Source organism: Theropithecus gelada, chromosome 6 (genome assembly GCF_003255815.1).
Source record: "Theropithecus gelada isolate Dixy chromosome 6, Tgel_1.0, whole genome shotgun sequence".
Taxonomy (NCBI): Eukaryota; Metazoa; Chordata; class Mammalia; order Primates; family Cercopithecidae; genus Theropithecus; species Theropithecus gelada.
Window position 1 is genome coordinate 137042894 of NC_037673.1, and position 23770 is coordinate 137066663.

Sequence of the window (23770 nt, forward strand, 5' to 3'; positions counted from 1 at the left end):
AGGCTCTGGTTGAGGTTGAGGCATTTTATTGGACCTTTGGCAATTGGTAGGGAGGCATCTGCTCCAACTGGTGCGAGGCCCTGTAGATGAGACCATCATAGGCTGGGTCCTTGTAGCCCAGGAGCACAGACTGGACTAAGCCCCCAGGGCCTTGTATGCAAAAGGTGTAGTATCTGGCCATTTTTGCCAGTAATAATCAATAAAATAACCATAATAAAAATTAAAGTCTCTGTTCTGACCAGTCTTCAGGTCTTCCTGCTGAAACGGAAAAGTGCAAAGCAGTTGAAGTACATATGCAGTTTGTCTTAACCTCAAATAGTACCAGTCCCACTTCCTTTCCTCTGATAGATTGCTCAGTTCAGCAGATGCAGAGGGGCTGGCCTGTTCTCCTTTTGATTTCCTCCACAAGGTCTTCTCTTCGGACATTCACCTGGCCAGGATGGGAGAAAAAGGTGGTATAAGCATCTTCCATTCCACTGCTGCCCGAGTGCCTCGTTTCCTCTAGCCCGCTAGGCATCAGTCTCAGCTGGGAGCAGGAACCTAATTAAACACCTCAGGCTAGAGTGTGCCTCTTGGGGGAGCCAACAAAACATAGGGTATATGCAGGGACGGAGATCTCACCCTACTAAGACTACAGTAACAGGTTAAGCTCTCAAGTCTTTTATGGTTGTACTAATATCAATGCCAGGCTTTTTCTCAGGTCTTGAATGGGCATGGGCCTGCCAAAATGGCATACATTCTCTGTCCCTTAGCCTTCCTGCCCGCTTCCCTTACCTCTTCTCTGCTAGTCACTGAACGGAGCTTGATGACCCCATCCTTGAGTTCCTGCTCGCCAATGATAGCCACCAGTGGGATGCCTGCCTCCTCACAGTACTGCAACTGGTTCAAAAGCTTTGGGTTCTTCTTGTACAGCAGCTCGGCCTGCAGGGGACAAGAGCAGAAGAGGAAGGCTGGCTTCTGCTGTCCTCAGGGACAGAGGGTGTCCAAGCTGGCACCTTGTTCTTAGCTCCACTTTTGAGAAGTAATGGCAGGATCCATTATGGGTGAGCTTTTATTCAGTTTGTGCCCAGCACACCCAAGTTTGCTGCCACCCTGGGGCTTGCCTCCCATACCTTGATCCCAGCATCCCACAGTTCTGAGACAAGCTTTAGTCTTTCTTCTAGCAGCTTCTTCTGTGCAGATGCCACAAGTACCTGTGTCTCCGTGGTCCGTACTTTCTCCTCCAAAGCCTGGGGAAGGGGCAGATAAGAGTCAGAGAGCTGGGCTAACACCTTCAAGGAGCAAACAAAGCAGGCTCTAGTCAAGATTTTGAGACCAGGCCCAACTCAGCTCTACCAGGGCAGGGGCCCTGTCTTCTCATCTAGCACCTTGGGCATAAGGTAGCTTTTAGTAGATATGAGGACTGAACTAACTTGTACATAGGATGTGTCAGAATAACTAACTTAGGGTAAGAGTAAAGGTAGCTTTTTTTTTTTTTTTTTTTTTGGGGTTTGGCTGTCCCCCCCGCAGGGGAGGGGGGGGTTGACCGCGGCAGCGTTTTTTTTTTTTTTTTTTTTAATCTGTAGAGATAGGGTCTCACCATGTTGCCCAGACTGGTCCATGTAGTACCTTAAGGGTCCATCAAAGCATTCACACAGAAGTACTACTATGAGCCTACCCCAACTAGATCACCCTTGGCAGTTTTAGTCCCCACTTACTATCTACCCATTTATGACACTGTGCCTCTCGCACTTCAGTTACAGGGCACAGGCGTGTATATGGGTATGGGGAAAGGAGAATGCTGCTGCTGCTTCCCTTGTCTTTTTCAGGAAAACTATTTTCATAGTTCTTACAATGTAAGATGCCTACTGGAAGAATGATCTCAACTGGGAAACGGGTGGTTTCCACCCTAGAGAAAAGGCATAGACCGTGGGGAGGTTGCCAGAGCATGCAACCAGCCACTTAAGACCAGCAGCAACAAAGGAGGGCTTGAGGCCACAAGAGGCTTCCTTGGTGTTACTCTAGGTGCTGGAGAGTCACGGTAGCCATGTGAGGGATCCCAGGGCCTCAGACACATGCTTCCCATTTAGAGACAATATTGCAATGTGGTTAGTGGCAAGACTTTGGAGTCAGACCGCGTGGATTCAATTTCTGACTCTACCACTTACAAGTTTCATGGCCTTAAGCAAATTATTTGATCTATAATGCTTCAGTTTTCTCATCTGGAAAATGCAATTAATAAAATTAGCTACTCTCACAGGGCTGTGGTAAGAATTATATTTTGATAATGCATGAAAAGCACCAAGCACAGTGCCTGGCACAAGGCACTAAAATGTTAAGTATTCTGTATCATGAGGAAGATCTAAGTCTTGGATACAGCAGCCCACGTTTGTGACAGCCCTGAAGGAAGCAGAGACCCAGAGCAGAGGATTTAGTGGAGAAAGATAGATTAAAGATCCATAAAACTGACCTATAATGGGGTAGAAATCTGTGAAAAAGAGCAATCATCTTTTCTCCATTTCTGTGAGATGTTCCCTACCCAAAGCAGCACCACTCACTCCCTTGGAGATCAGATAGCTTAGGTGCCACCACCTGCTCAGACTGTCTTCTACCCACCCCATAGGACCTACCTCTAGTCTCTGTTCCACGATGGAGAAAATCCGCTCCACCCCAATGCTGAGCCCCACACATGGCACCTTGCGCCCTTTGGGGTCGAACATGCCCACTAGCCCATCATAGCGCCCTCCAGCAGCCACACTGCCCACACCCAGGGGCTCTTCCCCTGCCTGGGCTGGGGTCTGTAGCAGCACTGCCTCATAGATCACCCCAGTGTAGTAATCCAGCCCTCGAGCAAGGCTAAGGTCAAAGGAGATCTGTGGAGATAAGAACATGGTCAGTGCCAGATTAAGATGAGGGATCTGAAGCCCCAGAGCTCAGAAGGGATCCCATCCCCAACTTGACTTACTTTGTCATCAATGCCAAATAGGGTCAGATACTCAAAGAGCAGTTTCAGGTCTCCCAGGCCCTCCAAGGCCTGCTTGTTTTGGGATAGTTTAGGATCCTGGAGCAGCTGTTCCACTAGGGATACCCCACCTGGGGAGACAGACTTGTGAGTGAGGCTGACAAGCAAACAAAAAAGGTAAGGGGGGTTGATCTTCTTGCCTGGACTCTAGTTGCCCATACATGTGTGTGTACATATACATACACACACTCACTCTCCTACGTACATACACAGAAGAGTTTCAACTTTAGGACTGAGGGCAGTTGGATGGCTGCTGAGGAGGCTTGGTTCTGTTCCTCACCATGCTGCTGGACATAGTCCCCAATACGGTCAGCCACCTCGGGTGCAAGGCCCTTCTCTCCCACCATCTCATTCTTCACCTCTTCCCAGGACACCTAGGCAGACAGACACCAGTCAGGGACCTCTGGGCAGCTTCTGCACCACAGAGCAGGTATGTACTGTCCTCAGGGAACAGTCTTGGAGCAGTAGCTGCCCATGAGCCTACATCCTGGGGCTAACCTTCCTCTGGTGGGTATAAAGGCATGCACCTCTCTCTCTCAATCTTGTTTTCCATTTCCCAAGGCAAGGTGGGATTTGGGAAAAGAAGTCAAGTACTTGGGTTGTTACCTTGTCCAGCTTGTCTACTGAGGAGCAGATGGTACGGAACTTGCTGTCAGAAACACCACAGATGGCAAACATCCCATCTAGAATACGTCGATCATTTACCTGCAAGGAATCAATGCATAGTGCGGAGGGAATCTCTTTTCTTACATGATCTGCGATAGTCATGGTCACTTGGGCTACTGGTCCCTCTGCACAAAGATCTTGTGAGAGGCCAGGCCCAACTTTGCCCTCCCAGCCTTGTCAGCACTGACCTTGACCAGGAAGTCGCCTATCTGAAGTGAACTCAGGATCTCGCACATGATCTTCAGGCACTCTGCATCAGGGATCATGGGATCAAAGTTCCCAGCAATGTCAAAATCCTGCAGGGAGAGGGTTAGCCAGAGGTCTTCAGGGATTCACCTTTCTGAAGGGGGGACTCTGGGAGCTCTGTCCTCTAGGAAGGCCTGGTTGCACTCAAGCATAGACTTTCTCTTTCATTTTCTTATCATCAGCCCAGAGGTAAACCCCAGCATCCTTGGGCTTCTCACCAGTTTTGGTTTCCTTTCTATCTACTGGGCTATTCCTTCATTTTCTACTTCATCATCTTAACTCCTCCTACTGGGTGGGGTGATTATATGGCTTTAGTGCTTAGCCATTTTCCCTATTCATCCAGAAGCCCTGGCATCAGTCTGGATGATTTGATGTATCAAAGCTAATTTCCTTATTCTCTGCTGTGATCCTATCACTGTGGTTTAAAATAAAGAGCACTGGACCAAGAGTTCTAGTCCTGACTTTGCCTTTCTTACCCCTATGATCTCTTCATCTGCGGGTATCAAGTTGACTCATATGTAAAATGGAGAGACTTTATTCTCCTCCTCCACCACAGGGACATTGTGAACTCTGCATGAAAACACCATAGAAGAGGCTGGGCGCGGTGGCTAACACCTGTAATCCCTGCACTTTGGGAGGCCGAGGCAGGCGGATCACAAGATCAGGAGTTTGAGACCAGCCTGGCCAACATGGTGAAACCCTGTCTCTACTCAAAATACAAAAAATTAACTGGGCGTGGTGGCAGGTGCCTGTAATCCCAGCTACTCAGGAGGCTGAGGCAGGAGAATCATTTGAACCCAGGAGGCAGAGGTTGCAGTGAGCCGAGACTGCACCACTGCACTCCAGCTTGGGCAACAGAGCGAGTCTCCTCAAAAAAACAAAAAACAAACAAAGAAAACCACCATAGAAACCTAAGAGCATTATCTGGGTCATCCAATTTGCTCAGGACACTGTTGAGTACTCAATAGATTCTGCTGGCTTGAGAAAGCCCCAAGTAACCCATCCTGCCCCACGGTTTCCCGACACTCACACACTGGTAGAATTCCCGGTATCGGCCGCGGGTCATGGCTGGGTTATCCCGCCGATATACCTTTGCTATGTGGTAGCGTTTAATGTTGGTCAGTTTATTCATTGCCAAATACCGAGCAAAAGGAACCTGATGACAAAGAGTTAAGGAGAAAGCCCCTCCTATCACTGTCTGCAAGTTGATTATCATCACCAACAGAAGTTGGGGTCTAACCCCTCCCTATGTGGGTAAAACTGCCACCCATAAGATTAATAGCACTTACGAACATCAGAAAGCACCAGCTGTGCTACCACATGAGGCAGCTGAAGGCTCAAAAAAGATTAAGGCACCTTTCTCTTTTGTAGTGTTGACTGGACTTTTCTGAGCATGGCAAGGGGCTGGGCAGGTTGGCCACAGACCAGAAAAAGGCCCCCATATGGGATTTCTAAGCAGATGATTCTCTGTGTAGCTTGGAGACAAGGGAAATGTGTTGCTGGTCCATTAAGGCGAATTTTGTCCACTGGACAGGGCAGGGGAGAGGTATTCTGGAGCCAGGGGATGACTGTAGAGTTGGAACTGGGCCCTGACATCAAGCTGAGGTCTCACTCAGGATTCAGAAGATTTCTAAGGGTGTGTAAAATCTGTTTAGCCAAAGTCCCACTCCTGGTTTAGAGAAATAATTCCCCTAATCGCCAAAGGCCTCATATTTGATCCTACCTACCCTACCATTCTTAAACCTGAGCCAAGTGAGTGCCAATCCATCCAAAGTCTCAAGTGCCCAAGTTTAGAAAGATACAGTGAGGTCATAGCGAAGGGACAGGAGCTCCCCGCCCTGGTCCTTCAGGTCATAGATAAGCTTGGAATCTTCCCCATACTTTCCCGTCAGTGTTTCCTAAAGAAAACATAAATAAACGTGGTCATAGTAATAAATATAACAATTTAAAAGGAAATTTTAAAAACAAACATGACTGATTCCAACTTGTCTACATTTCCCTCTGCTCTTTATCCCAATTCTTAGGTGTCTGATGTAGTTATCATTGAAAGGAAACATCAATTTTGTGTTTTTTGTATTTTGATTTTGTAACAGAGCTGTAGTATTTTTTTTACATATTTTTCTCTTAAAAATCTTTTTTTCTTCAGACTCAACTTCTCAGCATGAATTTTTTTTTTTTTTTTTTTTTTTTGAGATGGTGTCTCACTCTGTCGCCAGGCTGGAGTGCAGTGGCGTGATCTCGGCTCACTTCAACCGAGGTTGCATCCCGGGTTCAAGCGATTCTCCTGCCTCAGCCTCCCGAGTGGCTGAGACTACGGGCAGGTGCCACCATGCCCAGCTAAGTTTTGTATTTTTAGTAGAGACAAGGTTTCACTATGTTGGCCAGGATGGTCTCGATCTCTTGACCTCGTGATCTGCCTGCCTCGGCATCCCAAAGTGCTGGGATTACAGGCATGAACCACAGCGCCCGGCCTGAAGTATTTTTAAAAGATGCATAAATTCCAGTGAGAAGAAGCTCTGTACTTACTTCCTCCCTAATGTTATACTGTTAGATGTTTAGGTTATTCTAATTTTAGAAAAAAATGTTTTAGGCCAGGCATGGTGGCTCACACCTGTAATCCCAGCACTTTGGGAGGCCGAGGCGGATGGATCACCTGAGGTCAGGAGTTCGTGACCAGCCTGGCCAACATGGTGAAACCCTGTCTCTACTAAAAACACAACAATTAGCTGGGGGAGGTGGTGGGCATCTGTAATCCCAGCTATTCGGAGGCTTAGGCAGGAGAATCGCTTGAACCTGGGAGGCAGAGGATGCAGTGAGCAGAGATTGCACCATTGCACTGCAGCCTGGGTGACAAGAATGAAACTCCGTCTCAAAAAAAAAAAAAATGCTCCATAACATTTCAATATCTAATATTTAGGTATATAGCTCTTTTTTTAAAAAAAGTGTTTTTCTTGATGATAAACTACTAGGAATGGGTTATCAGACCAACAAACATAAATGTTTTTATGATGCCTGAGATTCGAATAATGTCAAAAGTAAAAACTGAGGAATGTCTTAAGGGCATTACAGCAGTCCTTGCCCTGTGATGTCTATAATTGGTAATAGCATATTTTGCTCACCAGGTTGGCAAAGATTAAAAAGCCTGAAACTTCCCAGTACGTAGTATCAGAAACAGTCACACACTAGTGTTATGGGCTGAACTGTATCCCCCTGCCCGACCCTCCCCAGTTCATTTGTTTAAGTCCTAAATCCCAGTAACCTCTGAACATGACTACATTTGGTGATAGGATCTTTAAAGAGATGATTAAGCTAACACGAAGTCTCCAAGTTGGGCTCTAATCTAATATGTTGTTGTAAGAAGATAAAATTTAGACAAGGACAGAGGAAAGACGATGTAAAGACAAAGGGAGGCTGGGCGCGGTGGCTTATGCCTGTAATTCCAACACTTTGGGAGGCTGGGGTGGGCGAATCACTTGAGGCCAGGAGTTCAAGACCAGCCTGGCCAATATGGTGAAACCCCGTCTCTACTAAAAATAGAAAAATTAGCCAGGCGTGGTGGCGCACGCGTGTAATCCCAGCTACTTAGGAGACTGAGGCAGGAGAATCTCTTGAACCTGAGAGGTGCAGGTTGCAGTGAGATAAGGTCGTGCCACTGCACTCCAGCCCAGGCAACAGAGCGAGACTCTGTCTCAATTTAAAAAAAAAAAAAAAAAAAGACAAAGGGAGACGATGGCCATCTACAAGCCATGAAGAGAGGCCTGGAACAGATCCTTCCTTTATGGGCCTCTGAAAGAACTAGGCCTGCCAGCATGTTATGTCAACGTCCAACCTCTGGAACTGTGAGAAAATACATTTCTGTTGTTTAGGCTACCCAGTCTATGGTACTTTGTTATGGTAGCCCTAGCAAACTAATACAATAGGTAAAAACAGTCTCATAAATATGTACAATTATATATCAATAAAAAGAGACAGGTACTACATTGATGAAGGAAACAACAGATAATTTCAGACAGGTTTATAGACTAAAGGCAATAAACCAGCTCATTGTGATAGAGGGAGAACAGCTACTTTAAATAGGTGGTTGGAGAAGACTACTTGAGGAGTGGCATTTTAGCTGAGCTCTGAAATTAAAATCTGGCTGGCTGGACATGGTAGCTCATGCCTGTAATGTCAGCACTTTGGGAGGCTGAGGAAGGAGGACCACTTGAGGCCAGGGGTTTGCAAGCAGCCCGGGCAACATAGCAAGACCTCTGTCTCTATTTGTATTTATGTTTTTTGAAAAAAGGAATTAAAATCTGCAGTCTCTAGTATAATCTGAAATAAATCATGCAAAGAGCTAAGGAAAGGGAGTTCAGGAAAAGGGAAGAGCAAGAACAAAGGTCCAGAGGTACAAACACACTGACTATGTTCCAAGAGTTGGAAGAAGACCAGAGTAGCATAGGGGGCAAGAGGAAAAATAGCATTAGCATGAGATGAGGTAGGAGAGGCAGTGGCCAGATCACCTAGGGCTCTGTAAACCTGAGTAAAGAGTTTGGGTTGTACTATAAGTGCAGTGGGAATCACTGGGTTTGAAGCAGGTAGTAATGCAATCTTGGTTGGTTGGTTGGTTTTAGAGACAGGGTCTTGCTACATTGCCCAGACTGGAGTATGGTGGCTATTCACAGGCACCACCATAGCACACTACAGCCTTGAACTCCTGGGATCCAGTGATCTTTCTGCTTCAGCCTCCTGAAAAGCTGGAACTACAGGTGTGCCCAGTTGCAATCTGGTTTTTAATAGCAAAGAACTAGTAACAACCTCAGAGTCCATCAATAGGAGAGTGGTTGCATATTTATGTATGTATGGTTTGGACGAATCTAGAAAACATCCCAAGTACAAACGCCCTGCAATACAATGTAGACAGGACCCAGACCACTCCAAAGAATGGCTCTCTTTTGGAAGCTGCTGGCCACAACCAACATAATAAAAGACAGGGCCTCTCCCTCCAAGCCATTCTTGTCCCGCTTGTTATTGGAGAAGACTGGTCTGTGTCCACAACAGGAGTGGGCCCTTTGGACCCTCACTCTCTTGTTGTCATCTTCTTTGTTATTCAAATGCCCACTCATCTACAATTGTAGTTTCTTTTTGCCCTTTCCTCACCTTTAGTTCAAATACAGGTGTATCAATGACTTCTGCACCATGGCGCTTGAAGCAACAGATGATTACGTCAAACACCTTCTCACGAACGGCCATCTGCCGGGGACTATAGTCTCTTGTGCCCTTGGAGTTGAAATCAGCCAGAGAACCAGAAATGCGGTTTGAAAACCAAGAACAATACATTTTGAAAATATAAAAGGATGACTTCAATAATGAAAAAGCAAATCCTGCTCTAAACAGATTTTCCTACAGGCCACTGAGATTTAAAACAAGTACAAATAATTCCCTATTAATTCCCACACCATTTGCTATCTGCCTTACAAACTCCATTCCCTTTTAAGCTTGGGGTCTATTTTCTAAAATTCTTAGAACTCTTTTCTTTAAGTCATTTTCCTAAAAACTCTTTCTGGGATAACAGAACATTTCCTGGCCTAATAACAAACACCAACCTGAGGCCGGGCACAGTGGCTCATGCCTGTAATTCCAGCACTTTGGGAGGCCGAGGCGAATGGATTGCCTGAGGTCAGGGGTTCGAGACCAGCCTGGCCAACATGGTGAAACCCCATCTCTACTAAACAATACAGAAATTAGCCGGGTGTGACGCCTCGCCCCTTGTAGTCCCAGCTACTTGGGAGGCTGATGCACGAGAATCCTCGAACCTGGGAGGTGGAGGTGGTTGCAGTGAGCCGAGATCGTGCCATTGCACTCCAGCCTGGGCAACAGAGTGAGACTCTGTCTCAAAAAAAAACAAACAAATAGTGGTGGCGGGTGCCTGTAATCCCAGCTACTCGGGAGGCTGAAGGCAGGGAGAATTACCTGAACCTGGGAGGCGGAGGTTACAGTGAGCTGAGATTGCGCCACTGCACTCCAGACTGAGCGACAGAGCAAGACTCCATCTCAAAACAAAAAAACAAAAAACAAAAAAAAAACCAACCAGTCGGGCATGGTGGCTCACGCCTGTAATCCCAGCACTTTGGGAGGCCGAGGTGGGCAGATCACAAGGTCAGGAGATCAAGACCATCCTGGCAAACCCTGTGAAACTTTATAACAGGTCTTTCAAATGTTGATACATTTCATTATACAATATCAGGAAGCCTTATTTATTTACATCACCTCAGATCTCATCAAGAAAGTCTTTTTTTTTTTTTTCTAGCTCTGTCACCCAGGCTAGAGTGCAGTGGCACGATCTTGGCTCACTGCAACCTCTGCCTCCCGGGTTCAAATGATTCTCCTGCCTCAGCCTCAGCCTCCTGAGTAGCTGGGACTACATACAGGTGTGTGCCACCACGCCCGGTTAATTTTTTGTATATTTAGTACAGATGGGGTTTCACCATGTTAGCCAGGATGGTCTCAATCTCGTGACCTCATGATCCGCTTGCCTCAGCTTCCCAAAGTGCTGGGATTATAGGCGTAAGCCACCTTGCCCAGCCTGGTTTTTTGTTTGTTTTTGACACAGAGTCTCGCTCTGTCACCCAGACTGGAGTACAGTGGCATGTTCTCGGCTCACTGCAACCTCCACCTCCCAGGTTCAAACGATTCTCCTGCCTCAGCCTCCCAGGGAGCTGGGATTACAGACATGCGCTACCATACCTGGCTAATTTCTGTATTTTTAGTAGAGACGGGGTTTCACCATGTTGGCTAGGCTGGTCTGAAACTCCCGACCTCAGTGATCTGCCCACCTTGGTCTCCCAAAGTGCTGGGATTACAGGCGTAAGCCACCACACCCAGCAGAAAACTCTTTAATTATTGGGAAGCTGTCAAGCTTATGATGGAAGATACAAGTTTTCTAAAATTCTTTTTTTTTGAGATGGAGTTTCTTGTTGCCTAGGCTGGAGTGCAATGGCGCGATCTCGGCTCACGGCAACCTCCACTTCTCGGGTTCAAGCGATTCTTGTGCCTCAGCCTCCCTAGTAGTTGGCATTACAGGCACGCGCCACCACACCCGGCTAATTTTTAGTAGAGATGGCGTTTCTCTGTGTTGGTCAGGCTGGTCTCAAACTCCCAACCTCAGGTGATCTGCCCGCCTTGGCCTCCCAGAGCGCTGGGATTATAGGCATGAGTCACCACCAGCCCAAGTTTTCTAAAATTCTAACTTTCACTTGAATATTTGAATTTTATCACTGCCTACAGGCACTGTCAGATGTCTTCCTTGAGGTGACAAGGCTCACTTCGTTCATTGTTGTAAAAATGTCTGCCAAATATTTAAATTTGAAAAACCATAATTTATCTTTTAGTTGTTAATTCAAATAAAACAAGATGTTCTATGAAAAAAGTAGCTAGATCAGCTTGCAACTTGAACAATGGCATAAGCATTTTCCCTACCTTGGGGTGCAGAAGTGCTTTATATGTGCTTCCCATTTTGTCATAGCAAATATTTAAAAATAGGGTCCTCAAGGGTCAAGATTCAATAAAATTAGTAAGTTTTTTCGCCAGGCATGGTGGCTCACGCCTAGCACTTTGGGAGGCCAAGGTGGACAGATTGCCTCAGTTCAAGAGTTCAAAACCAGCCTGGGCAACATGGTGAAACATGTTGTAGATTTGTTGTGTTTTTTGTAAAATACAAGAAATTAGCTGGGTGTGGTGGTACCCGCCTGTAATCCCAGATACTCAGGAGGCTGAGGCACAAGAATTGCTTGAACCCGGGAAGTGGAGGCTGCAGTGAGCCAAGATCGTGACACTGAACTCCAGCCTGAGCAACAGAGTGAGATTCTGTCTACAAAAAACCCCAAAACAAACAAACGAACAAAGTTTTACCATTTTATCAATGACATTGTTAAGTAAAACTAAATTTTATTTATTTATTTACTTACTGTGAGTGCATGGCAGTGAAGAACATACTGGCTATTAGTACAGTTTAGTGTCACTGTCTTAATTTATGCTAAGGCACCAGCAGTTCTACTCATCAGTGCTTTTGTGCCTTTGGTGCAAATGTTAACACAATAGAAAAGGCAGATAACATCTTAGAATTATTATAGAAGGGCTAGGCACAGTGGTTCACGCCTGTAATCCCAGCACTTTAGGAGGCCAAGGTGGGCGGATCACTTGAGGCCAGGAGTTCAAGACCAGCACGGCCAACACGGTGAAACCCCGTCTCTACTAAAAATACAAAAAATTAGCTGGGTGCAGTGGCACATGCCTGTAGTCCCAGCTACTCGGAAGGCTGAGGCAGGACAATCGCTTGAACCCAGGAGGCGGAGGTTGCAGTGAGCTAGGATCATGCCACTGCACTCCAGCCTGGGCAACACAGCAAGACTCCGTCTCAAACAAAACAAATGAATTACTATAGAAATAGTTTTGACCATGAAGATCCCTTGAAAGAGTCTTGTCTCACAATACTGAGTTTTCTATTGTTAATGCTAAAATGGATATTAACTCTCTAGCATAATCTTATTTTAATGCTATAATATGGAAATTTTCAAAGACACAATATAGAGAATAGTATTACAGGTCACCATTTATCCATTACCCAGCTCCAACAACCATTAATATCTGCTATTCTTATTTAAGCCCTTATATGTTTTTCTTAAATATTTTGAAATAAATCCCAGACGTCATATCATTTCATCCATAAATACTTCAATATGAATCTCTAACACATAAGGACATTTAAAAAACCCCAAAGACTCTATCTTTATTATAACTAACAAAACTAACAGCAACTCCTTAATATTATCTAATGCTAAGCCATGGTCAGTTTTTCCCTGTTGCCTCGATAATATCTTTTTATGGTTGATTTATTTGAATCAACTTCAAAATGAAGTCTATGCGTTGTAATCAGCTGATATGTCTATTTAATCTACAATAGTTTCCTTCCCTCCCCCACTTTTTTTTTTATTTTAAAAAGGTCATTTATTAACTAGGAAAATTGGTTCATTTGTCCTAAAAAAATTTTTCACATTCTAGATTTGGTAAACAATATGCTTAATGTGTCATTTAACATGTTCCTCCATCTCTAGTATTTCCTGTAAACTGATAGTTAGTCCAAAGATCTGATTAGATTCAAATTCAATTTACTTGGCAAGAGTACTTCACAGGTGGTGCTGTGTACTTCTTGTTGCATCACATCAGCAGGAACATGTCTAGTTGTCCTACTTTAGTGATGTTAAAACTCATCACTGGTGAGGACAGACTGATCCATCATAAATTCCACAGTAAGCTTTTCATCTAATAGTTTGAATAATCACTGATCATCACCACTTTGGGATTTTACACTGTCTCTTTAACCTCTGAATATGAGTTATATGTAGAAAGAAACAGCTCAATGAATTTAGGAGCCCAAAGAATTAACCTTAACACAAGGAAAACAGACATCTCCCCTCTCCTTTGGAATTCAATTTCAAATACATTTATTAAATAGAGTCATCCCTCAGTATCCGCAGGAGATTTGTTCTAGGCCCCGTGTGGATACCAAAAATCCATGGATGCTCAAGCCCTTGATATAAAAATATATGCACATCCTCCTATACACTTTAAATAGTCTCTAGAGTATTTATAATACCTTAGACAATGTAAAGGCTGTGTAAATAGTTGTTATACTATATTTTTTATTTGAAATTTTTATTGTTAGATTTTAAAAGGTTTTTTTTTTTTTTTTTTTTTGTAGAGATAGGGACTCACTATGTTGCTCAGGCTGGTCTCAAACTCCTGGGCTCAAATGATCCTCCCCTTGCGGCCTCTCAAAGTGCTGGGACTACAGGTGTAAGCCACCACATTCAGCCAGATTTTTTTTCTTAATTGTTTCTTTTCCTCTGAATGGTTTTGATCTCCACAGGTGGTTGAATCTGTGAATGTGGGACCTTGGGATATGGAGGGCTGACTATATCTGTTTAGGCACCTAGTCTGTCTCAGGGTATATAAACCACAAAAATAACTACTTAAAGTTGGTGCAATAACAGAAATATGTATGAAGTGCCAAGAGAACCTAGATGAAAGGGTAAACAGTTCTGTTTATAGAACTTACAGAAAGTGGAACTGAACTGGAGGATGAGCTCAGAATCTCCAACCTCATTCCACTCTACTCTCCTTTACTTAGTTCTAGCCATGTAGCTCATCCTCTAGTTCCTCAAAACTACCAAAGTTCTTTCCCACTTTAGGGTTTCCATACTCTACCTGGACTTATCTTTGTCACACTTGTCCTCTGGCTATCTCCTACTCATTCACTAGATCGGTTAGTATATCACTTCCTCAGTTAGCCTTTCTCAGACTCCCCAGTTCTCCCTTATTTTTCTCAGAGCAACCTTAATGTCTTTATATCATTTTTCACAATATGTAATTACATAACCATGTGTGGTGGCCAGGTGCGGTGGCACACGTCTGTAATCCCAGCACTTTGGGAGACTGAGACGGGCGGATCACTTGAGGTCAGGAGTTCAAGACCATCCTGGCCAATATGGGGAAATCCTGTCTCTACTAAAAATATAAAAATTAGCTGGGCGTGGTGGTGGGCACCTGTAGTCCCAGCTACTCAGGAGGCTGAAGCAGGAGAATCACTTGAACCCAGGAGACAGCGGCTGCAGTGAGCCAAGATGTGCCACTGCACTCCAGCCTGTGCAATACAGGATACTCCGTTTAAAAAAAAAAAAAAAAAAATCTGTGTGGGATTATTTGTTCTAAGTCTCTCTCCTTCAGTAGAATGTAAGCTCCATGAGGGGAGGCTATATTGTCCACCATGGTATATATTCAGTGCTTTGTATAGTGCTAGAGACACAGTGCTAAATACACATTTACTGAATGAACGAAGGAGTAGCAGCAGCAGGCTGACTCCCCGATCACCCAGCTGGCCTAGCTTCTGCCATCACTTTGCCATCCCAGAATGACTCAGGTAGAGTGCAGTCCAGCCCAGCGCCCAGAGCGACTGTCCTCTCCTCTGCAGTATTTCAGATCCTCCTCAATGACCTGGTTTAAGGAGGCAGACATAAGCGCCCCGTGAGTAGAGTTAGAGACTTTCTCAGTGGCTCCCTACAGGAATGATATTACCTTGGGGGTTTTGAGCACAAACTTCTGTTTGCTTTCATCAGGACCCAGCTGTGCCTTCAGTTTCAGGAGTTTTCCCACCTCCTCCTCGATCTGTGGAGGGAAAGAAGGCGCTGAGCTAACCATCTGTCAGTCTCCTGCCTCCCCCGCCATTCATTCAATATTCCTCCCTCATCAGGATCTCTCTGCTCAGGCCTAGCTTTGTTTCTCTCGGGACCCACCCCGGATACCTCCCCACGCAGCCCACTCTCCTCCCTACAAGCCTGGTCGTTTCCCTCACATCCCTATCCTATGTCCCGAACACCCTGGCTTTACGTCCTCCCAGGCTTTGCCTTGGCCCTCCCCTGCTGCCTGTCTTACCAGCTCGGCGCTGGCCTTCTGCTGCTTGAGGCCTCGCACGCGCTCTCCCTGAAGTTTCACCAGCTCCTCCAGCGCCGCACGCTCTGCCATCCCGGCTGTCCACTTGAACCCACTGCTGCCTAGACCAGCGACAGCGGCCCCAGACTCAGCAAGGATGACTTCCGGCTATCGAGTCGCCGAGTCGCACGCCTAGAGAGCGTCCGCCGAGCACAAAAATTATTTCCGGCTCCTGCCGGAAGTGCCGAAGCTGGCTACTAAGGGAGCTTGGGAGGATCCCACCTCCGCCTCCGTGACTGGTGAGGTGCGCAAACGCCGGAGTTTTGCGTGGTGCCCGGGTTCAGCCTTCGCGTGCCCTCCACCCTTCCTGGAGTCCGACCCGCCTCCTTCCCAGGCCTTTTGTTCCTGTCCCTGAAAGCTGGCGTCCTGCCGCGCGATGCCCCTGCTCGGACTTCTTCCCAGGAGGGCCTGGGCTGCGCTGCTCAGCCAGCTCCTGCGACCGCCCTGCGCTTCTTGCACCGGGGCGGTCCGTTGCCAAAGCCAGGTGAGCGAGACGTAATTATCTCTGGTCTGTCCCAGCAGGGCCTCCAGATCTGAAAGCATAGACTCGCAGCGTGTATTCCAGTAGTGTTACAATCGGTTTTTATCGAGTGCCCACTATGTACTGACACTGAACTAAGCGATTTGGATGCCTGGTCATTTAATCCTTGGAGCAATCTTGAGAGGTTGGAGTTTTTATTTCCATTCTACAGTTGAGGAAACGGAGGCTGCAAGATTAAATGAATGAGTTATACATGGATATGTAGTAAGGGAGTATTTTAATTCATATCCACACTTTTTCCTGAAACTCTTGGACTCAAACAGTAATATTTTTAAGCAAAATGTATGAATATTCCTAATAAATGAGATGACTAAAGATCAGAAGTAGACTGAGTTCGCCTTAGAATTTACCTCAAAATGAATCTCAGAAAAACATTTTCAGATGTCAGAGAGTTTGGGATTTTGGAATTGCAGATAAGGGATTGTGGACTTGAACTTGGACTTCCCTTGGGACAGATAATCGCCATAGTATGGAACCACCACATCCTCTATTTTTGGAAGGGCATACAGCTTGCTGGTAATGCCACTGATTAAGTTTTGCCTTACTTCGGAAAGATTCTGATGCCCTCTTAGCAGATGCTTTGCGCTATCGTGAACAATACGGCTCAGGTCTTATATTAATATTCAATCACAGTATCTTACCAGTCTGAGTTTTTTAGTTCATTCAAGAAATCCGTATCTTTTCATTCCACAGGCTTGTTCTGTGTCCTTGAGCTGGTTCCCCTGTCTTCAAGTTAGTTTTCCTATTTCTAAACCTGATAACTAGTGTTACCTTATTAAAAATTCTTATTTTTTTGGCCGGGTGCAGTGGCTCATGCATGTAATCCCATCACTTCGGGAGGCCGAGGTGGGTGGATCACGAGGTCAGGAGTTCAAGATCAGCCTGGCCAGGGGCGAAACCCCATCTCTACTAAAAATACAAAAATTATCCAGGCATGGTGGCATACGCCTGTAATCTGAGGTACTCGGGAGGCTGAGACAGAATCGCTTGAACGCGGGAGGCAGAGGTTGCAGGAGTTGAGATCGTGCCACTGCACTCCAGCCTGAGCGACAGAGCAAGACTCCATCTGGGAAAAAAAAAAATTATTTTTGCTGTTTCAGTAGGAACCGTGACCTGGAGAAGATCATCACAATCCCTACCCCTGAATGGTTGGTGGTGGTAGTAGTGGGTTGTTCAGTGCCTTCATTATTCTCAGATTCTTAAAGTATTTGAGAATATTAAAAATCCGGCTGAGCACAGTGGCTCATGTCTGTAATCCCAGCACTTTGGGAGGCTGAGGTGGGTGGATCACGAGGTCAGGAGTTCAAGATCAGCCTGGCCAACATGGTGAAACCCCATCTGTACTAAAAATACAGGAATTAGCTGGGCGTGGTGGTGGCACGCCTGTAGTCCCAGCTACTCGGGAGGCTAAGGCAGGAGAATTGCTTGAACCAGGATGTGGAGGTTGCAGTGAGCCGAGATCGTGCCACTGCATTCCAGCCTGGGCAACAGACTGAGACTCTGTCTCAAAAAAAAAAAAAAAAAAAAAAATCCATATACAATGAGGAATCTTGTGTGGTGAAGACCGGACCTCATATATATTACACGTGTAATTGTAGATACAACATGGGTTCTTTGGGGTGGGACTGAGATTGGGATAGATGAAATGGTGCTTTGGCTTCCTGTTGCTCAGGGTGAAGAGTCTTTGCAGGTTGATGGTCAATGGGGTCAGAAATGCCACAGGTCTGGCCAGTGTCCAGAGGAGCCACTTCTCACATTCATTCTTCTGCCAGGTTGCAGAGGCAGTGTTAACATCCCAACTGAAAGCACATCAAGAGAAACCAAATTTTATTATCAAGATCCCAAAGGTAATACTTTTTGCCTACCCTATCCCATTAGAGTGCCTTGGAGGACTGACCTCTGCCTTGCATGTCTCTCTGACCCCTTTTAATGTCCTTTACATTTTAAAAATATGTACTATTCTTGAGATACTAGGTGGGGCTCACAGTCATTTGAACTCAGTAGATTTCAGCTCCAGACCTGAGATTACATAATAAGTGTCCTTTAACTCCTCGTCTGAAATGGACTTATTTTTTGTTTTTGTTTTCACTGGGGCTGCTTTCGGTTTCCAGGGTACCAGGGATCTTAGTCCTCAGCATATGGTTGTGAGGGAGAAAATTCTTGATTTGGTTATCAGCTGCTTTAAACGTCATGGAGCAAAGGGGATGGATACCCCAGCATTTGAGCTGAAGGTAAGGGGAGAAGAAAGAGTACATGCAACCTCATTCACTTCTTCACTGGCCTTAAGTGTCCCAAAGGGCTTCTCATCTGTGTTTTGGAGTCATCCTTTGAACTGTGGCTCATTCTGTTTGACCCCTATAGGAAACACTGACTGAGAAGTATGGAGAGGACTCTGGGCTCATGTATGATCTGAAGGATCAAGGTGGAGAGCTGTTGTCCCTCCGCTATGACCTTACTGTATCCTTTTGAATACTGGAGACTCACCTGTCTCTTTCCAAATCCAGAGGGCTTTCTCTGACGAAAGTAGAGACTTTGGGATCTTAGAGGTCCATTGGCAGCAGCCTATACTTCTAGTTTCTCCCAGAAGGCAGTTCTGCTACAGGAGCCTAGCCTGGAGCCCTATCATTTAACTCTAATGTGTATCATAATCCTTTGGAGAAGCTTGCAGAAGCACAGACATTTGGCTCCAGTCTCAAAGATTCTTAGCTAATTCTGTAGCTGGAATGGGGCTCAATAATTTGTATTTAAAAATTGTTTTTTTGGCCAGGCATGGTGGCGAACACCTGTAATCCCAGCAGTTGGGGAGGCCGAGGCAGGTGGATCACCAGAGGTCAGGAGTTCAAGACCAGCCTGGCCAACATAGTGAAACCCCATCTCTACTGAGGTCCTGCTGAGCTCTGGGGCTCTCAGGTTCTGAGTCTAGTTTGGGACTGACTATAGCCTTGTCCCCACAGATCTCTTTTGACCTAAAAAGTTAGCCAGGCGTGGTGGTGGGCGCCTGTAATCCCAGCTACTAGGGAGGCTGAGGCAGGAGAATCACTTGAACCCAGGAGGCAGAGGTTGCAGTGAACTGAGATTGTGCCATTGCACTCCAGCCTGAGTAACAAAAGCAAAACTCTGTCTCAAAAAAAAAAAGATTTTGTGGAGATGGGTGTCTTTGTTGCCCAGGCTGATTGTAAACTCCTCGTTTCAAGTGATCCTCCCACCTTGGCCTCCTAAAGTGCTGGGGTTACAGGTGTGAGCCACCGCATCTGGCCTACAATCTGCATTTTAAACAAGCATCGTGGGTAATTAAGATGCATGTAATCCTTTCCCTGCACTTTCAGAAACAGTAGCTTAGAAGTTGTTAGGCAAATCCAAGTTCTGAAGCTTGACTATTTTAGATGGTTCGGAATTGATCTGAATGGGCAGAAATGGCCCAGACCTGAAGTTAGTTCTTAGGTCACTTCTGTCTCTACTTCCCTTGCTTTCTGCTGAACTTACAGTTATGCTAGGTGAGATTCCTTCATTTGGGATTTCAATATATATTGAATTCCAAGCACTGCTAGACCTTGGGGATAGTGGGTTCTCACCCTAGTGGATGAGATCCAGTTGATAAAGGCCCAGTCCTCCCTAATGTCTGTATACTGGGCCTAAGCTTTGGATGCAGTATCCCTCTTCCTTAACCCATTTATGTGAGGTTCCCTTTGCTCGTTATTTGGCCATGAATAAGGTGAAGAAGATGAAACGTTATCATGTTGGAAAGGTGTGGCGGCGAGAGAGCCCAAGCATAGTCCAAGGCCGCTACAGGGAGTTCTGCCAGTGTGTAAGTGACCTGATGGGAGCAGCACAGTTTGATAGTTCTAGGGGCCACAACCTTGAAATTGGCTGGATAATGGAAGTTTTTTCCCATCTTTTTCTTTGCTGTAGGATTTTGACATTGCTGGTCAGTTTGACCCTATGATCCCTGACGCAGAGTGTTTGAAGATCATATGTGAAATCCTAAGTGGTTTGCAGTTGGGAGACTTTTTCATTAAGGTGAGGCCAGGGCTGAGAACTGTGGGAGAAGTCTGGATTTGGCCTAATACTGTTTATGCAAGTCCCAAACTTGGGTGACTCCAACCCTTAAGCCTGCAACTCTAGGACTTTCCTAGTAAAGCTCTTGTATTTCCTGTATGTCTGTACTCTTCCTGTGAAATTTCCATCCTTTTTATATGTCAGGAAAGTAGGTACTGTCATTGTTTTGCATGGAAGGGCATTGACAAGCACTTGGGTCACTGACATTGAGTTCTCAGGTAAATGACCGGCGGATTGTGGATGGGATGTTTGCTGCCTGTGGTGTTCCTGAAAGCAAGTTCCGTGCCATCTGCTCCTCCATAGATAAACTAGACAAGGTAACAAAGAAGACATGCTTCTGTAGACCCTATGTAGTTTCTGCCCTGCCCTCAAATCCATACCACTAGTGAAAAATAAGGATATTGTGGCTGGAAGTGGGCTATTTTGGGGAGGAAGGTAAGGAGGCATATGAAGGAAGATCTGAGTCGTGCTATACAGTGGGATTGTGACTGGATTTCTTTTTTTTTTTTTTTGAGACGGCGTCTCGCTCTGTCGCCCAGGCTGGAGTGCAGTGGCCGGATCTCGGCTCACTGCAAGTTCCGCCTCCTGGGTTTACGCCATTCTCCTGCCTCAGCCTCCCAAGTAGCTGGGACTACAGGCGCCCGCCACCTTGGCCGGCTAGTTTTTTTGTATTTTTTTAGTAGAGACGGGGTTTCACCGTGTTAGCCAGGATGGTCTCAATCTCCTGACCTCCTGATTCTCCCATCTTGGCCTCCCAAAGTGCTGGGATTACAGGCTTGAGCCACCACCCCCGGCCGTGACTGGATTTCTTAAGCTGTCTCTGACTTTGCGGAGAATACAGTTAGCTACTTGTGATGTATATACTGAATGGAAGTGAGTTGTTCTTTTCCAGTTTGAGAAAGAAAGATCTTGGGGCTGGGCTAATGTTTGGGTGTTTATGCAGATGGCTTGGAAAGATGTGAGACATGAGATGGTGGCGAAGAAAGGCCTGGCTCCTGAGGTGGCTGATCGAATTGGGGATTATGTCCAATGTCATGGTAAGAACCAGGGTTTTCAGAGCTGTGATAGAACCAGGCTGAAGGTGACATGTGCTCAAATTCTACCTCTGAAACAACCCTTTTCTGTAGATATGCTAAGCTCCAGGGCCTGTCCTGAATTTAATTTCTCTTTTACTTATTGTAAGGACTTTATGTCTTCAGATGGCAAAGCTAGAGCTAAAGGAGGAGGATCTTGTCATGTGAGACTGGGATCATCTTTTTTTTTTTTTTTTTTTTAAAGAAAATGAGGAAGACTAGCTAGAGCACATCAGGGATAATTTTAAGTGAAACACATCTGAATGAACAGCAGATACTTTATTTCTCTCCAGGTGGGGTATCCCTGGTAGAGCAAATGTTTCAGGATCCCAGACTATCCCAGAACAAGCAGGCCCTGGAAGGCCTGGAAGACCTGAAGCTGCTATTTGAATACCTGACTTTATTTGGAATTGCTGAGAAGGTAAGCTGAATTGCAGATGGACCTCCTGCTGAGCTCTAGGGCTCTCAGGGTCCTGAGTCTAGTTTGGGACTGACTGTAGCCTTGTTCCCACAGATCTCATTTGACCTCAGCCTGGCTCGGGGCCTAGACTACTATACAGGAGTGATCTATGAAGCAGTGCTGCTGCAGACCCCAACTCAGGCTGGGGAGGAGCCCCTGAATGTGGGCAGTGTGGCTGCTGGTGGGCGCTATGACGGGCTGGTGGGCATGTTTGACCCCAAGGGCCACAAGGTGCCATGTGTGGGACTCAGCATTGGGGTTGAACGCATCTTCTACATTGTGGAGCAGAGGATGAAGGTAGGTCCTAAGTAGGTGTGAGATGGGGCTGGAGGCCTAAAATCCCTCCTGTTTCTGGAGGTGTAGTTGGAGTGGTTTTCTGATGATTCTTTTTGTCTTGATTTTTGGAATTGCTGGTGGAAAGGAGGTTTTTATTAGTTTCACTTTCTTCACTCTTATTAGACCAAAGGTGAGAAGGTGCGGACTACAGAGACTCAAGTGTTTGTGGCCACACCACAGAAGAACTTTCTCCAAGAACGGTTGAAACTTATTACAGAGCTTTGGGATGCTGGAATCAAGGTATGGTGGAGCTGATATGTGAGCCATCTGGGTATGTGTGGAATTTAGGACCCAGGGCTATGTCTTCCTTATGTCTAGGGTGGAACTCAAGACCTTTTTAGTCTACTAGCTACTAGAGTGGCTTTTTAGGGTGGGAGGACTAGCTATTTATCTCTGACTTCCTTGGATATCCATGTTCCTGAGGTTTGTTGCTGTGTTCGCTTCTAAGTCCTTTACTCTGTCTTGATCCTTTTCAGGCAGAGATGCTATACAAGAACAACCCCAAACTATTAACCCAGCTGCACTATTGTGAGAGCACAGGCATTCCACTGGTGGTCATTATTGGTGAGCAAGAACTGAAAGAAGGGATCATCAAGATCCGTTCGGTGGCCAGCAGAGAGGAGGTGAGTGGCAGCAGCAGAAATAGAAGGGACGAATTGTTTCTGCCTTTCCCAGATTTTGTAAGAAATATGCATCTTCTGGCTGAGAAATTATCTTCATGGTTAATAGTGGTAGAGATGAACAAGCACCCACTCCAGATGACCACTGCAGCCTGTGAGTATTGGCTGTGTGGCCAGAAGAAAGACAAATGAAATCCGAATGGGTATTTTGAAACTAATCAACATAATAGACATAAATCAGGTGTTTGAATCCCTTTCGTCTTGAGGGTATACATTCTTCAGGTCAACCCACACTACTCCCTTCTGGTTGTGTAAGTAATGGAGCAAATGCAGAGTAAAACAAATATGGAAAAACAGTGGCTAAGGAGCTAATATCACCTTCTAGTTTATCACATGAGGATTCTCTTATGTTTCAGGTGGCCATTAAACGGGAAAATCTTGTGGCTGAAATTCAGAAGCGACTGTCTGAGTCTTGATCCTTGCCTGATTCCCATCTGCTGCTCTTTGTAGAAAAGGTTTCCTCTAGAACTGAGTTCCTCTGGAATTGAGTGATGGACTTCACAGCAACTGGCCAGGATGGGTGACAAGTACCTTCTGCCTCCTCCATCCTTCCTGGGTACAGAACTGTAGAAGACCCTGAGGACTCCTTGGGTAGTGTGAGCAGCTATTCTGCATGGGTGCAGATGGCTGGTATGTGAAAGAGACATGCTGTAGCTGCAGAGGCAAATTTGAAGTGCCACCGAATGTTGTCAAGAGGTACTGAGATTGTTGCTGTGAGCAAGGCTCTGGGAAAGTCACCTCAGGCTGAGGATTCTGAACCATTGAGATCAGAAGCCAGATACTTAGCCTTCTACTGTAGCTACGGAACCAGATTCTGGTGAATTTGTCCACAACCAGCCATTGGCCTGTGTGGGGAGTTTTTGGAAGACAGCAAAGAGGGGCAATGGCTGCTTTCAGCTTTGTTTGAGGACAGATGCTATCCTAAGGGCATGGCAGTACCCATGTTGATTTGACATCTCTCTAGCCCATGCATTGCTAACAATAGAAGAGTGGGGCTGTATGCTTAATAATCTTGAACATTGAACTTAATAGATGACTTGACAAGGTGGGGATCTGATATTTTGAGATTTTGGAGACCATTTCCTGTGCCAGAATCACTGCTCTAACTATTCCATGCCATGCCATGGAGGCTGTTCTAGAAGTGGTTGGATAACATGTTAAATAAAATATTAAGTGTAGTAGTTT

The 23770-nt window shown here is 45.7% G+C and overlaps 2 protein-coding genes across 12 annotated transcripts; one reads left to right on the forward strand and one right to left on the reverse strand.

The window, feature by feature from the left end:
• Positions 1–13: 13 nt before the first annotated feature.
• HARS (histidyl-tRNA synthetase) lies at positions 14–15892 on the reverse strand. Of its 7 annotated transcripts, none has more exons than XM_025387248.1 (13): positions 15470–15892; positions 15026–15115; positions 9053–9172; positions 5716–5811; positions 4944–5069; positions 3856–3963; positions 3608–3706; positions 3282–3375; positions 2945–3072; positions 2610–2852; positions 1113–1229; positions 775–921; positions 14–430 (listed from the first exon to the last, which is right to left on the reverse strand). In XM_025387248.1, exons 1-13 carry the CDS (start codon positions 15470–15472, stop codon positions 359–361), a joined length of 1443 nt encoding a protein of 480 aa, XP_025243033.1. In that variant the 5' UTR covers positions 15473–15892; the 3' UTR covers positions 14–358. The 7 variants fall into 7 exon arrangements, with proteins under 7 accessions (XP_025243033.1, XP_025243032.1, XP_025243031.1 ...); XM_025387247.1 differs by having other exon boundaries at positions 5004–5069; positions 15383–15892; XM_025387246.1 differs by having other exon boundaries at positions 15383–15892.
• Positions 15594–23766, forward strand: HARS2 (histidyl-tRNA synthetase 2, mitochondrial). 5 transcript variants are annotated; one of them, XM_025387241.1, is made up of 14 exons: positions 15594–15923; positions 17653–17670; positions 17753–17827; positions 18092–18211; positions 18342–18437; positions 19660–19785; positions 19890–19997; positions 20255–20353; positions 20980–21073; positions 21403–21530; positions 21624–21866; positions 22029–22145; positions 22382–22528; positions 22942–23766. In XM_025387241.1, the coding sequence occupies exons 1-14, from the start codon at positions 15816–15818 to the stop codon at positions 22999–23001; spliced, it is 1539 nt and encodes a 512-aa protein (XP_025243026.1). In that variant the 5' UTR covers positions 15594–15815; the 3' UTR covers positions 23002–23766. The 5 variants fall into 5 exon arrangements, with proteins under 5 accessions (XP_025243026.1, XP_025243029.1, XP_025243027.1 ...); XM_025387244.1 differs by lacking the exon at positions 17653–17670 and adding an exon at positions 15962–16184 and having other exon boundaries at positions 15594–15683; XM_025387242.1 differs by lacking the exon at positions 17653–17670.
• Positions 23767–23770: the final 4 nt, after the last annotated feature.

What these genes read in the sequence shown, in the direction of transcription:
- HARS (XM_025387246.1), bottom strand. Translation starts at nt 15,472, where the DNA reads ATGGCAGAGCGTGCGGCGCTGGAGGAGCTGGTGAAACTTCAGGGAGAG. An exon ending in CACCTGTATTTGAACTAAAG is followed by an intron (nt 5,812 to 9,052) that starts GTGAGGAAAGGG and finishes TGTTTTCTTTAG; the next exon opens with GAAACACTGACGGGAAAGTA. An exon ending in TAGGCGACTTCCTGGTCAAG is followed by an intron (nt 3,707 to 3,855) that starts GTCAGTGCTGAC and finishes GATTCCTTGCAG; the next exon opens with GTAAATGATCGACGTATTCT.
- HARS2 (XM_025387241.1), top strand. Translation starts at nt 15,816, where the DNA reads ATGCCCCTGCTCGGACTTCTTCCCAGGAGGGCCTGGGCTGCGCTGCTC. An exon ending in TATTTGGAATTGCTGAGAAG is followed by an intron (nt 21,531 to 21,623) that starts GTAAGCTGAATT and finishes TTGTTCCCACAG; the next exon opens with ATCTCATTTGACCTCAGCCT. An exon ending in CGGTGGCCAGCAGAGAGGAG is followed by an intron (nt 22,529 to 22,941) that starts GTGAGTGGCAGC and finishes CTTATGTTTCAG; the next exon opens with GTGGCCATTAAACGGGAAAA.